The following is an 18,185-nucleotide window of genomic DNA, read 5'->3' on the forward strand; positions in this document are numbered from 1 at the left end:
TACAGCCTTCTCTACATCCTTCTCTACAGCCAGCCTTACAGTACAGTAGCCTGGTCCAGTACAGTTTGTCTCTCCTTCTCTACAGCCAGCCTTACAGTACAGTAGCCTGGTCCAGTACAGTATTCTCTCTACAGCCAGCCTTACAGTACAGTAGCCTGGTCCAGTATAGTTTGTCTCTCCCTCTCTACAGCCAGCCTTACAGTACAGTAGCCTGGTCCAGTACAGTATGTCTCTCTCTACAGCCAGCCTTACAGTACAGTAGCCTGGTCCAGTACAGTATGTCTCTCTCTACAGCCAGCCTTACAGTACAGTAGCCTGGTCCAGTACAGTATGTCTCTCTCTACAGCCAGCCTTACAGTACAGTAGCCTGGTCCAGGACCAGGAATATCCCACTCTGACAGATTGGAGTGTCATTAGTGTTCTGTCTTAAAGCTGAACTCTCCAGATGTTGACCTTCACAGAGCAGGATGGAGACCTCCGCTAGCTCCCTCCGTCAGCCCACGGCTGCTGCTGGGGTACAGCGGAGAAGAGAGGAGGGGGGTGCATGAAGGACATGTAAAAGTCACGGTGTGTTGTGGCTCGTTCTTTATATAATCCAATTAGAGTGTAAATTCTATTCAGAGGATTAGAGGCTGGTACCGTACAGATGGAGGGATCTCCTCAGAGTTACACTACAGCACATCAACAGTCACAGCGACAAGAACACATAACAGTACCTGTCTTGGACTCATTTACGGAAGCAGACAGAGCCCTGTGGAAACCAAGCAGCATTCAACCTCCTCCCAGACACTAAAGCACTTTGGCATCATTACAGGCCCAGATTTAAAGGTCTTAGATAGACCACTCTTGGAATGAGAACTGGGGAAAGGATTTCCACACTGAGGGGAAATAATGAAATACTTCATGGTTTAACGTGATGTGAGGAGAGAGGAGCACCTCTTCTTTTTCCTGTCAGTCAAACTGGATTATCACTTATCACAGAACCTGAAATCAAAAATGAGCTCGTCTGATGGGTCTAACAATATCAAATAGACATATTTCTCTCATGATATACTGAACATAAAAGTAAGTCAGGCTATGGGTTAACCAGAGAGCATGTATACTGTATATAGTACAGTGTCTCATTTGTGTCAGGCTGTCAGTCCGTCAGTCTGTTAGGCGGCTGTCTCTTAGCTCTTATCTCCAGGTGTCATAGAGGTAGACAAATAAAGAAGCCAGGCTAAGGGTTAACCACAGAGACCCTTTTCTATATGCAGCATTCCATTGTGTGTGGATGGAAGGCTGTCTGACTGTTAGACAGGCTGTCTCTTACCTCTCTCGGTGTCATAGAGGTAGACAAACTTCTCCCACTTGTAGTGGGCCAGCAGGCTGAGGACAACTCCCCGTAGAGGAGGCCTCATCTGGATAACAAACTGCACGTCGGCATCGGCGGGGAAGCTGGGTGTGATAAAGGAGGTGTGTAGAGCCCCACAGAACGAGGTCAGCGTGTTCATGGACTTTTGGTCGTAGAAGCCGAAGATGGCGTACACTCCTCTGGAGAACTGGGAGCAGACTGGAGAAACAGACAGACAGACAGACCGAACAGTCAGCTTTGGGTCAGAACATAGTCAGCCTAGAAATACAAACAGACAGGCAGTCTGTTTGAGTAAGCTCAGGTGAGGGACAGAACTCAGAACACAGTCAACCAAACAGACAGACAGCACATTCAGGTAACTGTTAGGATTAGGAGAGACACAGTCTCCCTAACTGTCAAACAGAGAGCACAGTCAGGTGATGGTTAGAACACAGTCAACCTACCAGACAGACAGACAGCACTGTCAGTACACAGCACTGGATATAAAATACAGACAGTACAGTTAGGTGAGGGTAAAATGAGGGTAAAATGAGGGTAAAATCAAAGTCAACCAAGCCTCCAGGCATTTCTTCCCACATTCAGATATCCAGGTGAGGGTCAGAACACAGTCAACCACACACACAGTCCAACAGAACCAAATCTCTCCCGGCAGCCATAGAACATAACACCAAGCCTGACAGACATGGTCAGATCTCAAAATAATAGCTACCAATCAGAGAGAGAGAGAGAATGGATTATTCAGAATATTGTTCAAAATAGTTGTCATGGTGGAGTAATTGAGAATTCAGGGGAAATCACATTTAATGTGTAGAAAATGAACTGTTCTTTATTAATTTAAACAGGCATTAATCTAAATAGGGAAATAAATGGTGACCATTCAGAATAAAGGACAGCTGTGTGGGATGTGCGTTCCCATGGCAATGCGCTCTGCCTCTCTGTGCCCTTCACTTCTCCTTGGAGTCAACCTATCTGCTTGGTTAATCAACTAGAACTAATAGAACTAATGGGGGAAATCAGTGCACTGGTCACTGCTCTTAAGAGACAAATACCTCCTTCCACCATGCAGGACGCAGACAGGTGTTGTTGCAGCATTAGATTGTGAATCACAGATCCCCCCCGGAACTTTCATCACGCACACCTGTCCCCTATTCCCACTGATTAGTATTTGTATATGTGCCCTTTGGTTTCCATGGTCTTGTCGATTATTGTTACAGTGTCCGTTGGTGTGTGTGAGAGTACCTTTGCTGTGTGTTTTGGGCTTTCGTGCCCTTGTGGATTGCGCAGATGATTACGGGTATCTTCCCGTGTGTTAATAATTGTGCGTGTGTGTTATTTATTCGAGGTACTACTCTCTCTTTTGTTTGGGTTTCAACCCTGTGTTTTTGTTACGTGGTTGTTTGGTCTTCGTCCCTGTGCCTTTACACAGCACGCTGTAATTTGGGGCTTAAAAAAAAAACTATTACACATTCCTACATTTGTCTCCCGAATTTCTTCATACCTGCGTGACAGAATAATCGAACATTGAGGGAGACAGCGGGAATGGCCCGTACGGCGACGCTACAACCGGTCCGTCCCATGCCGTCGCAACTCAGACAGCTGCAACTGGGTCGTCCAACGTCGCCACAACGGGTCCGTCTGACGACGCAACTTCAGCAGCCACAACTGGGCCGTAAAAAGCCGTCACAACGGGTCCGTCTGACGCCACTGCTACTGGTCCATCCGACGCCGACTTAACTCCGGCAGCTGCAACTGATCGACCCGCACTGCGTTACTGTGATCATCTTCGAGGCCATTGTCGGGGGGGGGGTACTGTTATGTTTGTTTGGTCTTTGTCCTCTTGCCCTTACACGGCACGCCATAATTTGGGAAAAACAAAAACCTCTGCCTGTCTCTCGAATCATTCATACCAGCGTGACACTGTGCTCACTGGTCGCAGCAGTATAAACTGAGTTGTAACAAGCTGCTATCTAGAGCCATATGTGAGACTGATGAAAACCGCTCTGGCTATAAACACTATGAACACACTGGATACTTGGTCTAACAAGGTATAAATATTTGATTTTATTTGTACAAAACAAATGAGTGAACATTCCTCACATGTGACTGTACAAAAGGTTTTAAACAAGCTCCCGTGACCCTGCCTCTCTTTCTCTCCTATAGATGTTAGTTGTAAGTGGAATGGATGTTTGTGAACCCTGAATAATAACTCTACTGTGCCACACCATCTGGCTGATCCCTCAAGCGCTTTGCCCTCCGTGGAGTGTACTCCTCTCCTCTCTTCACCTGACTGACCGGCAAAAGTAGAAAATGAAAGAAATAATCATTGAAAAGGAATGCAGTGCTCTAGAGCTTATGGAATCAATAGGGGCCTAAACCTCAAGTAAATCTCTTAACTTCAAAAAACCACAGCATAGATACTGCATAAAACTATAAAGACTGACATTTGGAATGGATTGGTAAAAAGAGAACAGGCTTATTTCAAAGTCTGGAGGCACACCTGAATAATTTCGCGGTTCTGTAATCTTCAATGCTGCATGTTATACAACACTGGTTTAAAGGCATCTCAGCGTCATTCCTCCATCAAGCTAACCATTCACTCAAACATCCACACATTTCTCTACCCATCTATCATGCTTCAATTCAACCATCTATCCATCCATCATCCTATCATCCATCCATTCATGGCCTTTTCCTTTGGTATGTGCACACATCAGATGAATGTGTATTTGTTCTGGGGCCAGGGGCAACACCAGACTAATGACTCTGCTGCTCACCTGCTACAGCAGGTGTCTTTGTGAAGCTAAAGCATTACATCTGCATGGTATAACTAGCGACAGATGAGGCTGAAACCACGGGACGTGGCAGGACTCAACATGAGGCTGTTGTGGCATTGTTTCATATTCAAATCATATTCTTTCCCCTGTTTTTTTTCTGCAGACTTGAAGGACCTTTTTTAATTGAATGGGTTCTACTCCCTTTGTTGTGGCGTCGGAGACAGGCAGATTCCCATGCACTGCTAGAACCATCATTTATCACAGCCTCTCTCAAAGCCAGCCCACCGTCTGCATAGAAACAACTATGTCGATACGACACACACTCACACACACACAGAAACTAACACACACACACACTCAGCTCAAAGACCTGATACACTACATGACCAAAAGTACACTACATGGCCAACAGTATGTGGACGCCTGCTCGTTGAACATCTCATTCTAAAATCATGGGCATTAATATGGAGTTGGTCCCCCCTTTGCTGCAATAACAGCCTCCACTCTTCTGGGAAGGCTTTCCACTAGATGTTGGAACATTGCTTCCAGTCAGCCACTAGAGTATTAGTGAGGTCGGGCACTGATGTTGTGCGATTAGGCCTGGCTCGCTGTCCGAGTTCCAATTCATCCCAAAGGTGTTCAATGGGGTTGAGATCAAGGCTCTGTGCAGGCCAGTCAAGTTCTTCCACATCGATGTCGACAAACCATTTCTGTATGGACCTCGCTCTGTGCACGGAGGCATTGCCATGCTGAAAGAGAAAAGGGCTTTCCCAAAACTGTTGCCACAAAGTTGGAAGCACAGAATCGTCTAGAATGTCTTTGTATGATGTAGCATTAAGATTTCCCTTCACTGGAACTAAGGGGCCTAGACCGAACCATGAAAAACAGCCCCAGGCCATTATTCCTCCTCCACCAAACGTTACAGTTGGTCCTGTTCTGTGAGCTTGTGTGGCCTACCATTTTTCGGCTGAGTCATTGTTGCTCCTAGACGTTTCCACTTCACAGTACTTACAGTTGACCGGGACAGCTCTAACAGGGCAGAAATTTCACGAACTGGAAAGGTGGCATCCTATGACGGTTCCACATTGAAAGTCACTGAGCTCTCCAGTAAGGCCACTCTACTGCCAAAGTTTGTCTATGGAGATTGCATGGATGTGTGCTCAATTTTATACACCTGTCATCAACGGGCGTGGCTGAAATAGCCAAATTCACTAATTTGAAGGGGTGTCCACAAACTTTTGTATATAGTGTATATTATATTGAATAATACACACATGCAACTGAGACACACAATTATTTTTAAAGACTACCAATTCCAAGTCTATGGATTTGGATTCAAGACAAATACTTTGTCTCCAATGCATACCAAGGGAGCCAGGCTCTGGTGATAAAAGATGGAATTCCCTTCTAAAGCATTGATTTTCAATTTACATTTAAAAAATTGTTTTCATTTTCCATGCTATTAATGCATACTGTACCAGGGGTGCAACTTTGGCTTTAGAAGTGGGGGGAACATTTTTTACATTTATTATTATTACATTATTATTATAACAAATATTAGGCACATACCTACTATAAAACTGGTGGGGGGGGGGGGGATATGTCCCCGATCCCCAGTGAAAGTTGCGCTCCTGTACTGTACTATGGCCTAGCTGCAGGTTAGTACACAAAATAATGGCAATCGCTCCTGCAGTCACCATTATAATCGTTTGAATAGCAAAAAATAAATACCAAATAATATATTTTTTAAGACGCACATTTTCTCCTCTCATCCGCTCCTGACTGCATATGCTTAGCGGTGGTAATCGATTCCTTGTCTCCTTGCCCCTCAAATCTCCTCCTCGACTGCAACGGAAGATACTGAGTAGTTGTTTTAACTTCCAAGACAACAAACTCAAATCTTTCACAACAAAGAAAGAGCAAACTAGTGAGGGAAAGAGAGGGGAGGGGCACACGTAGGTAGGCAAGACCGGCACCAGGCAGACAGAGTCAGAACTGTGCACCGGTAAACAAAGGCTGTATCTTGCCATTTCATGGCTTACAATTTCAATAAGTAGGGGCTATCAATGTGTAGTAGGCTACCGTAAACTATTCTATACGCAACAGACCGAAGACTGAACACACACTCGCGAACAGAAAGAACAGGCGACCCAGCGACAGGCAGGCAGACAGTCGTAACATTGCGCATAGGCAATATAACCTGTATGTCGCAATGTCTTGAATAGAAATGGCTCATAAACTCACCAAAAGTATATTAAAGTATAGATTAGGCTATCAATGTGTATGGCTAAACTATTATCCATTGTGCCAGTGAATTGAAGTTGAACATCGCCAAATGCGTCAGTTTAATTAGGCCTAAATGTGCAATAAAAGGTATTGTGCCTATAGTTTATTTAATGAAACCCTGGCTGTTGATGTCCTAGGCAATAGATCGCAAAGCAGGGAATCCCCGATTTCCCAATGAGCAAAACTTTTTGGGGAAATGGCAGGTTCACTTTCTCATCCATAGGGTGTTTTCCCGTTTGTAAATTCAGAGCGTTGTTGTCAGATTTCCCGTTTGTAAATTCAGAGCGTTGTTTTCAGATTTCCCGTTTGTAAATTCAGAGCGTTGTTGTCAGATTTCCCGTTTGTAAATTCAAAGCGTTGTTGTCAGATTGCCCGTTTATAAATTCAAAGCGTTGTTGTCAGATTGCCCGTTTGTAAATTCAAATCGTTGTTGTCAGATTGCCCGTTTGTAAATTCAAAGCGTTGTTGTCAGATTGCACGTTTATAAATGCAGAGCGTTGTTGTCAGATTTCCCTTTTGTAAATTCAGAGCGTTGTTGTCAGATTTCCCGTTTGTAAATTCAGAGCGTGGTTGTCAGATTGCCCGTTTGTAAATTCAAAGAGTTTCGCTCTCGGGAGCGTTCAGAGCACATACGCACACTGGACGCTCTGGCGGAGGAGTAGAGATGATCCGAGCGTTCTGACCAAACAACAACAGTCAATCACCCAAGATAACTGCCAAACGTTGGCTTGCTTGCTATTTACTTCCAGACACAAATGACACCTCACTCTGACCAATTTACTTGCCCTAGCAGAGCTGGTTAGACTGTTTTCATGTCATCCAGAGCGTTGGTGACTGCAACTGTGCTGCTGGCAACAATTTAACTACGCTTTTTTTAATGACCCCGGATATATTCAACTAGTGTTGAGCGTTCGTAAATTCATCAGTTATTCTGCGCTCTGGCAAACTCAGACTAGAGTGCTCTGAAATCGGAGTAGATAGCCAGAGCGAATTTATAAAGCACCCATAACCTCAAGCGCAAATACTGTTCATCAGCTCAAATCAGCAGGATGGGGGGCATTTTTATTAGGAGGGTCTTCTACCACGGATTGCTAAAATAATAATAATAATAACACTTCCTCAATTTAAATATTATGGGGGCACCTATACATTAGGCAGCCACGCACGAGTTATCAGTGTAGTCTAATATCGTCTAGACATGCCTCTAGATTTAGGGCATTTCAGACAGTTGTTAAGAGGACCTTTTTTGCTGAATAATGTGACAGTTTTTTATAATTGTGTTTTGCCTTTTGTGTATTGTTGTGTATATTAAAGTGTATTTTAATGTGTATATGAATGTGTAGTTTAATGTGTTTATTGTATTTTGATGTGTATTGTGGTGCTATACAGGGCTCGTCTGGAAAAGAGACCTTTGTATCACCATTGACTCCCTGTCAATATAAAGGTTAAATAATTGAAATTTGAAATATCTTCACGCCTAGAATAAAAACCACAGGCGCTGTTATACTGTTCTATTTTCACTCACAGCTCTGTTCTATACGCTTACAGCTCTGTTCTATATGCTCACAGCTCTGTGCACCTCTGCTCAAAATAACACCACAGAGGTGCATGATTAATAACACAGACATGAATGAAAAATCCCTTCACTTCTTTTCTCTTTACTTTCTCTAAGTATTCTCTGACATACTTTCTTCCCCCTCTCTCCTCTCTTCTATTTAGCCTCCTCACTGTCTGAGACTGTCGTTCCTTACTAAATGACAGACAGTCTCTCTCTATATCCAGCTCCATCTCTCCATCCCTCTGTTGCTCCCCCTCTCGACAACTCATTACACGTAATGGGTGGTTGGCGCGGTCCCAGTGGCCCCAGCGTTCAATCATGTTTTCCAGAAACCTGGTGATTTGCACTTCAGAAGGTCTCCCCTACAGGCAGCTGGTGGATCTACTGTGAGTCTTACATACCACTCAGTGAGGTGAGGACGAAGCTGTATCAACGCTGTGCACTGCAAAGCCCAGGCAACCTGCCTGCAAAGTGAATTATTTAAGTGCTAGCTAGCTGCTATCACTGAAGGCAGGGGAGGAGAGGAGAGGCTAACAGAACAGAACCAACAGGCTTTCTCTTCAAGTTGCTGCTGCTGTCCTTGCCCAGCTAGGGTAACACCAGATGCATCAGTAAGGCAGCCAGAAAATCAATCCCCCATTTATGTGACTGAATAGAGCAGTAAGAGGGAGATACGGGCTAATTAAGGCATACCAAGGCTCTATGACATTGCTGAGGCCGCCCTCCTGGGTCTGAGGGCCAACAGACAGTGGATGTGGGCTTACTATGGACAACTGCATCACCCTCTGGAACAATGGCTGATTAGACATGTTGTTGCCTGATGGTGAGGTTATTCTAAAGCTGCCTAAGACCAACAACTTCAGTGTTGGCACTGGGCTGGCTGTATTCTACTGTAGGTGTTGGGAGCCAGCAAGGGGGAGAGTGTTGACTGCTGACTGGAGGTACCTCACCCTCCTTCAGACAGGCATCCTGGGTGAGAGACAGGCCAGGGGCCTGGGGTTAGGCTCTAATCACCATGGGAATACCTGTCCAAGGGCCACATGTTCAGGGACAAGATAGAGTAGAGCACAGCGCACAACAGCTGCTGAACACACATGCGGACGCACACACACAGATGCATGGACACGCTGACACACACGTACACTACACACACTATTTGAAGTTAGGCAAAGCAATATGAAATAACAGAAAAACAACTCCCAACAGCTCAAAACATGCCCCAAAAATACAAATAGATGAAAGACATAATACTCTTATGGTATACTTATTGAGAAAGATAAACAACTTGTATATTTTCAAAGACAGCCTTATTAACTGCTGCATGTGGAATTATTTTGGAGGCGGAACCTATTTACGCTACTGTAATGTGGGAATCACTGTTTGGCAGACAACAGAACCAATGGTACATTATGTTGCTGTTATGCTTCAAAGGGATTTCACCACTCTCAAGACAAGCTTAAAGCATGCCAGTACCCCTGTGTTACACAATAAATACATACTTCTTCCTCTTATCCCAGAAGAGGCCACTTTCAAATAATGATTGTGTTTTCGGAAGAAAAAATTTTTTTAGAAGAAGAAAAATTATCTTGAACCTTTATTTTGACTGGTTGTCCAATGAAGAGAAATGTATTAGATGAGATTGAGTCCATTTCCACTGTCTTTATATAATTTATTTGTATTTTATATAGTACAATCATTTCTGGTGTAAATTTGGAAAAAGACTGCAATGAAATTACAACAATTCATTGTATCCATAGCAAAGTTTCAAGGAAAGTCTCTCACAAATCGTACTAAAAAACGGGACCTACCTTGGTTCAATGGCACCCTTTGGCACCTGATAAAGAAGAGAGATGCTGCTCTGAAGAAATCACAAAAATCTGGCTTAGTTGTTGACTGACCAGTTAACAAGGGACTTAGAAATGAAGGGACTAAGAGTTTTAGGAAAGCCAAAGCTGATTTCTTTCTTAAAACCATCAAGGAGGCCAAAGGCAACGGCAAACTCACGTAGAAAAACCTTGATAAATTTACTGAAAAAGGCCATGTCAAGACTGGTGACCTACAACTGAAGGTAGATGGGAGTCTCCAAGACAAAAACTGTCATCGCTACCACTTTCAATAAATTCTTAATTGATTCCGTTTTAAATTGGGCCAACAATTTACCATCAGAGACCAGACTATCAACCCTTACAACGAATGTCACCAGGGACAAGAAAAAAGAACAAACCTGGACACTGCTCTTGCTAATACCACTGCTCTTTATTAAGCTTTACGTATCTAGCAAGAGCAGTGTGCGGGTTTCTTATTTTTTCTCATCTTATCCAATTGTTACCATGTACCTGCAAAAAAGATTGCTCAGATGTGCGAGTGCCTTTTGAATTTTGAACCTGGTGACGACAAAATGAAGGGAAGGTGCATCCTCTCATATCTTCTGTGTCAAACTCTAAAGCCAAGGATTAAGAGTTTATTAAGTACTGTACACTACCCCGTTCACAAAAATGGACCGCTCATACAGACAGTCACGGGGAATGCTATATAAAGCAGGCAGACAGGCAATCAGTTATTGTTCAATTGAACATTAAAATGAGCAAAACGAGTGACCTAAGTGACTTTGAGCATGGTATGATTGTCGTTGCCAGGTGCACCGGATCCAGTATCTCAGCAACGGCCGCCCTCCTGGGCTTTTCACACACAACAGTGTCTAGGGTTTACCGAGAATGGTGCGACAAACAAAAAACATCCAGACAGCGACAGTCCTGTGGGCGAAAAAAGCTTGTTGACGAGAGAGGTCAAAGGAGAATGGCAAGAATGGTGCAAGCTAACAAGCAGGTCACAAACAGGCAAATAACGGAGCAGTACAACAGTGGTAATGGAACAGCTAACAGCCCACCTGAAAATGGGTAGCTTTCCCCTTCACCCCATGCAGTTTAGGTTTAGGGTCAACCACTCTCCAGAAACAGCATGTTGGTATTTCCTAGAGATGATCAAGGCCAAGCTGGATAAAAGCGGGTGTTGTAGATTCTATTCTCCTCGACCTCAGAAAAGCCTCTGACACTGTTAACCACAATGTCCTCTTCTCCAAGTTATTTAACTTCAACATCTCATCAAGTTCTTTAAAATGGATTGAGTCTTATCTGGCAGAACAGATGCAATGTGCTCAAATAAATGGTGAACTATCATCACAAAGGGATTGCACTATGGGAGTGCCACAGGGGTCAATCCTGGGCCCTTTGTTTTTCGGTCTCTATATTAATGATGTTCCATCTGTGTGCCAAGGTGTGGATAAACAAATGTACATGGATGATACAGTTTTTTATACCCATGGCAAGAATGCTGATGAAGTGGCAAGCAAACTAACAGCATCATTGGAGAAAGTGGCTGAATGGCTCAAACATTCATGTCTCACCCTCAATGTGGAAAAAACAGGAATAGTACATCCGGCTTACCCGGACATACTCCTCCATGGACAATAAAATGTACAGTTTAAATATCTGGCCAATATCCTAGACCCTACTTTGAACTTTTTTAAAAACACATTAAAAGGATGTCCATCAAAATCATATATAGTCTTTAAAATGTCCAATACATCAGGAACTCATGCTCTACAGAGGCAGCCAAAATGTATTTACATGCAATGATCTTTTTTCACCTGTCCTTTTTTAACACAAGCCAGTCTCAAGCCAATGAAACATAAATTATACCCATTAGATCTCTATATAAAGAAGCACTGAAGATCCTGGACAGGAAATCACATTATTACCACCACTGTAAAATTCTCAACATGTACAACCTGTTCAATTTTGACAACTTTATTTTTTTCTCAGATGTCTTTCTAGTTTATAAGATGATCAAAAATCCTACACCCCCACATCGGAAAGAAGTTGTAATATTAAGCTCTGAACAAAACAGCAGTCACGCGGAACTCCACAAGAGTAGACCAGTGTTTCCCCTATATGCATTTAGCAGCAGCTTTTATAATTTTTTTCAGGATGGTAAAACGTTTTCAGTGTAAACTTGAACGACTAAAACCAGATATAAAGTATGTAGAAAAGATAATGGAGCAATATCTTTTTTTATAAGATCATATTTGAGAACTAACAATCACCAAAATAAAAACTAGACAGTCAGAGAGAATCTAAAATTCCCCAAATGGTATGGCATGGGGCCCCCATTGATATTGTTCTAAAGTTTGAGTCACTCAGACAGCATAAGAACAAGGCATAAGCCAAGGCAAAATGTGTATAATTGAAGGAAATCTGTTTTAACCTGAAAATGTTCACTCAATCCCATGTCAAAATGTGGAGAATTAGAGGTAATTAGCTTTGAAATTGCAATTTTTCCTTTTCCATGGAGGTCAAAGCAGGATCAAGGCGCACCAACCCTGAACACATTGACTAATTCTTAATGCACCCAAGTATCAATGTGTTTCATGTACTGTGTCCTGTACTTATTATATTATTTGTTCTATTTTATGTGAATGTATATTTAGCTATGTTTATAATATATAACATTTAGCAGTCGCTTTTAGCCAAAGCCACTTACAGTCATGCGTGCATACACTTTAAGTATTGGTCATCCCAGGATTCAAACCTTCTATCCTGTAGTTGCAAGCACCATGTTCTAACAACTGAGCCACAGAGGATTACATATTTAGTTACGTTTAGTTAGGGACTGCGTATGAAAAATAGCTGTGTTTAGCTAACTCTGGTGCAAACATCATATTTCACTGTCTGAAATGTATGTTTTTACTTCCACATGGTCCCTTTAAATAAACAACTACTACCACATACATTAAACCAAATTCAATTGTGCATCAGATCTATCTGTAATGCCATAATGAGCAGTGAGAGGATGTATCATGAGGGAATGTGAGTGTTTTTGTGGTTGTAACCAGCTGTAACCCCATATGGACCTGACTTGAACATCCTAATCCAGTTCAACTAACAGATGTGTGAAGTGGAAGCAGTGTGTGGGGTCTCACGTCTCAGCCTTATGACGATTTTATGTTTGAAGATGTCAGGTACTCTGAAATCCGCTCCCCATGACAATTATGTCTCTTTCCAGGGAGAGGGAATGAACTGGTTCCACTGAATAATGAACTAGTTTCTCATGGCTGCCTCTTCTCATGGTCTTTTTGTGTCAACATGTTTAACTGTTTCGTAACACTGTCTTGTAAGTTTCCGTGCTGTCATGTGCTCCCTAAAAGTAGTGTGATAGAAAAATGTCAAAGGAACAGTTCAATTTCCCAGGTCCACACGCTGATATGGTTATTCATCAGATACAGCTGAAAAGCAGAGACACATTTTATGACGCATTTGCTGTGCATTGGACTTAATCCACCCGGAGGCTAGATGTCATCGCTAGTCCAATCTTATTATAAAGTCACAAAAGACCAAAGTTATTATCAGTCTGTAAAAAGTCCCTGAATGCAAACAAAACAAAACATGACATACTATACAAATACACAGAAGGTGCTTCCACTTTTGTAATACCCATGTTTAGAGACGTGGAATAGTACTGTAACAAAACTGTATGTTAGAAAAATGGGTTTTCTGTTTATATTATTGAAAACAGGCATTATGCAGGCCTCAGGCACCAATGTGAGATGTTGGTTGGGATACATCTCTCAGCAGAATATGTAAATAACATGAAGTTGCACCAATGGTCTGCCTGTGTTTCCACTCGTATCCTCAGACCACATCTGAGGTGGATTATGCCTAATCTCAGGCCTACTGGTGTATTTATGCAGCCCACAAGTAAAACGATCAGCCTGAGCGAGCAACAAACAGCACTGCCGGCTACTGTGGTTCTGTATGACAGAATTATGCTTTAATATTCCAGCATGGAGGAACAGCAACACAGCTAACCCCCAACCCACACACACTTTGCATATTGCAGGAACAACAGGACCAGACTGTTTATGAAGAGCAGGGGAAGGAGAGTATGCTTGATACATGTTCTTTAAAGTCATTGCTTTTTGAAACGCTGCTAGATCTGCACCAAAGCCCTTGATTGTAGAGTTGGAAGAAATCACAAGAGAGACTCACAAGATAAATGTTGCACTCTGATGATTTACAATGTGTTGTACATTGCCTCTTGGGAGGAAAGGGTTAAGGGATTCAATAATTGTGCATGTGAAGCAGCACTGTAGTAACACAACCACTGACACTCGTTCAGACGCGTGAAATATTGCAATTGCAATGGGAGGAATTCCATCATGACTCCAGAGGGCTGTGCATCAGCACCATGAAACCCAGTATGAAAAGTCAACTGGGAATATTGCCTGCTACTCACAGGATCAAATACTTTCCTTCATCTCCTTAAAATCCACCAACACACACACTACAATAGACATTATGAAATGCATATCATGCTACTGTAATGTATGATAAATATGATATGACACAAGTGTCAGTTTGGACAACTAATTTCAAAAGGATGCATATTCTAAAAATGTACTAAAATATTGAATAAACTAACAAACTGCCATGGGGGGTTATGAATGAACATGAGCTGATTCTAGTAAGATTACATTTTCATCAAGTATATGATCACATTTTTATACTTTGTGGTTTCAAAGTTCATCATCATTTAATTTGTATTTGAGGCCATAACGGCAGTACAAATGCCAAGTGGAATTAAGAACGAGGTACATGTGAGTCCTTGAAAGCTATAAAAACAGCCCCGCTAAATTATTCACTTGCCCAATGGTGTGTTTCGTTTATTTTTCATTAGGCTACTCAATGTGAAGCACATAGCTTGTTGTCCTAAAATAATCTCAGATAATAGTGAATCACAGCACAGCGCAACCTTCAGAGCTTTATTGTGTGCTGCTGTAGCTAGCTTTCTGTGGGCCTGTGATAAAATGTGTTGTGTAAGAGTGAAAAGTCTTTCAGCGGCGAAGGGGGCCATTGTGACCTGTCAGTAGAGATCCCTTTCGCTTGGTTGCCACACTGACATTCATGCACATTCTGAAGCACAGGATGAAAGGGGCACTGCACAACCCAATGACTCGCCCTCAGGATCACCCAACACTGATGCCATTTTACAACCTCACCATTTCCACCATGTGCACTGTGGGCAGAACATACTGCTGCATGTGTTAGAACTCGGTGTACAGGACTGTGGACGGGTTAAGCAGAAAATGAAATAGAACACTACGGTGTCTTGTATCTGTATGGGGCTACGTCTTTCATCTTGAGATGGGCAAGGTGACATTCTTTCATAAGTATATGTTATGGTCTCTGTTTATCAATCACCGTGATTCAATGCATGGATGCCAAAATCCATGATCTGCCACTTCACTTTCTATATGGGCTTAATCCACCACATGCTGAGGAGAATATGTTTGTCTAGTCAGGTGTGAGATGTGTCCTCCTACTGTGGTCCAAACTGGGGATTTTAAAACTGGTCACGATATCAGCCACTAACTTTGTAGTGCTCCAAATGCATAATCCCCCGATGCAGACGTCCTTTGCAACTTTTATCTGTCTTAAAGACTGACAAAGGAATTGATGGAGGACACTCAGATAAATTCCTATATACTGTTCTTGTGAAAAAATCATTGTAATTATGCAAATTGTCCCCCTCTCTGGCGCTCATTGTCGCCAGTTTACTAGTTATTACGCACACCTGTCACCATCGTTACGCGCACCTGTGCCTCATGAGACTCACCTGGACTCCATCACTTCTATGATTACCTCCCCTATATCTATCACTCCCTTTGGTTCTGTCCCCAGGCAGTATTAGTTATGTTTCTCATGTCCAGACACTACTTTTGTTTTGCATTGTTCTATGTGTTATGAAATTCACCCCCTGTACTTGCTTCCTGACTCCCAGCATCTGCGTTACACAAATCCCTGTCATTTATGGTGCTAGATCTACCTCTGGTATGGGTGTGGTTGGGTGTATGTATTGGTAGCCAGCATCAATATTTCCTTTCTCCAACAACCCCTAGGCGTAGATGACGGAGTACTGCAACTTATGGTTACTGATAAACACAGAGTCTAATGTCAAGGAGAGGTCAATGGACTCACTAATGAACAGGAAATGTTGTTTTAGCAAAACAAAGGGGAGAAAATATTACATAACACAATATTTATGCTGCAGTCTCTAAGTGAAGGTCACATCAAAAGCATACAGTATCAAATCAAATAGATTTTTATTTGTCACTTGAGCCGAATACGACAGGTGTAGACTTTATGGTGAAATGTTTACTTAACAGCCCTTTCCCAACAATGCAGAGTTAAAAGGTCAAAAATATTAGCAAATCAGAAAAAAAGGAAATAGTAAAACAATAAAATAACAATAACGAGACTATATACCAGTACTGAGTTAATGTGCCGGGGTACGAGGTAGAGTTCATTTGTACATGTAGATAGGGATAAAAGTGACTAGGCAATCAGGATGGATACTAAACAGAGTAGCAGCAGCGTATGCGAAGAGTGAAAGTGTTTCTATGTGTGAGTGTGTGGCGTCAATTTGAGTGAGTGTGTTTGTGTTTGTGTGTTTTGTGTGTGCATGTACTGTATTTGTGTCTTGGAGTGTCTGTGTAGTATGTGTGAGTGTGTGGGTAGAGTCCAGTGAGTGTACATTGAGCCAGTGCAAGAATGTCAGTGCAAAAAATACATCAAAAAGAGGGTCAATGCAAATAGTCTGGGTAACTATTTGATTAACTGTTCGGGTAGAAGCTGTTAAAGAGCCCTTTGGTCCCAGACTTAGGTCTCTGGTACCGCTTGCCGTGTGGTAGCAGAGAGAACAGTCTATGACATGAGTGGCTGGATTCTTTGACAATTTTTAGGGCCTTCCTCTGACTCCGCCTGGTACAGAGGTCCTGGATGGCAGGGAGCTCGGCCCCAGTGATGTACTGGGCCGTATGCACTACCCTCTGTAGCGTCGCATGCCAAGCAGATGCCATACCAAGTGGTAATGCAGCCAGTCAAGATGCTCTCAATGGTGCAGCTGAATAACTTTTTGAGGATCAGAGGGCCCATGCCAAATCTTTTCGCCCTTGTGAAGGGAAAGAAGTGTTGTCGTGCCCTCTTCACAACTGTGTCAGTGTGTTTGGACCATGATAGGTCGTTAGTGATGTGGACACAGAGGGAACTTGGAGCTCTCAACCCATTCCACTACACCCCAGTCCATGTGAATGTGGGTGTGCTCGGGCCTCCGTATTCTTGAATCCACGATCAGCTCCTTTGTCTTAATGACGTTGAGGGAGAGGTTGTTGTCCTGGCACCACACTGCCAAGTCTCTGACCTCCTCCCTGTAGGCTGTCTCATCTCAGTCGGTGATCAGGCTTACCACAGTCATGTAGTCTGGAAACTTAATGACGGCGTTGGAGTTGTGTGCGGCCACACTGTCGTGGGTGAACAAGGAGTACAGGAGGGGACCAAGCACGAACACCTGAGGGGCCTCGGTGTTGAGCGTCAGCATGGCGGACATGACGGTATGCGAATTGGAGTGGTTCCAGGGTGTCTGGGATGATGGTGTTGATGAGCTTGGAGTGCATGACCAGCCTTTCAAAGCATTTCATGGCTACATGGTTACCCTGGTGTTCTTGGGCACATGGACTATGGTGATTTGCTTGAAACATGTAGGTATTACAGACTAGGTCAGGGAAAGGTTTAAAATGGCATTGAAGACACTTGCCAGCTGGTCAGCACACACTCTGAATATGCGTCCTGGTAATCCGTATGGCCCTGCGGCCATGTGAACGTTAACCTGTTTAAAGGACTTACTCACATCGGCTATGGAGAGTGCGATTACACAGTCATCCGGAACAGCTGGTGCTCTCATGCATGGTTCAATGTTGCTTGCCTCGAAACGAGCATAGAAGCTATTTAGCTTGTCTGGTAGGCTCACATCACTGGACAGCTCGGGATGGGTTTCCCTTTGTAATCCGTGATAGTTTGCAAGCCCCGTTACATCCGATGAGTGTCAGAGCCGGTGTAGGAGGATTCGATCTTGGTCCTGTATTGAAGCTTTGCTTGTTTGATGGTTCGTCTGTGTAGAGGGATTTCTTATAAAAGTCTGGATTAGTGTCCCGCTCCTTGAAAGCGGCAGCTCTAGCCATTAGCTCAGTGTGGATGTTGCCTGTAACCCATGGCTTCTGGTTGGGATATGTACGCACGGTCACTGTGGGGATGATGTCGTTGATGCACTTATTAATGAAGCCCGTGACTGATGTGGTAAATTCCTCAATGCCATCGGATGA

The 18,185-nt window shown here is 43.1% G+C and overlaps 1 protein-coding gene across 2 annotated transcripts in view; it reads right to left on the bottom strand.

Annotated features, from left to right (window-relative positions):
- Positions 1-18,185, bottom strand: part of LOC109892656 (glutamate receptor 3) — a 116,336-nt gene that overhangs the window by 76,858 nt on the left and 21,293 nt on the right. For both annotated transcript variants that reach the window (XM_020485350.2, XM_020485351.2), the window contains exon 3: positions 1,313-1,552. In XM_020485350.2, coding sequence (XP_020340939.2) covers positions 1,313-1,552 — 240 coding nt within the window. The remainder of the gene's footprint in view (positions 1-1,312; positions 1,553-18,185) is intronic.

This window comes from Oncorhynchus kisutch, linkage group LG6 (genome assembly GCF_002021735.2).
Source record: "Oncorhynchus kisutch isolate 150728-3 linkage group LG6, Okis_V2, whole genome shotgun sequence".
NCBI classification, from domain to species: domain Eukaryota; kingdom Metazoa; phylum Chordata; class Actinopteri; order Salmoniformes; family Salmonidae; genus Oncorhynchus; species Oncorhynchus kisutch.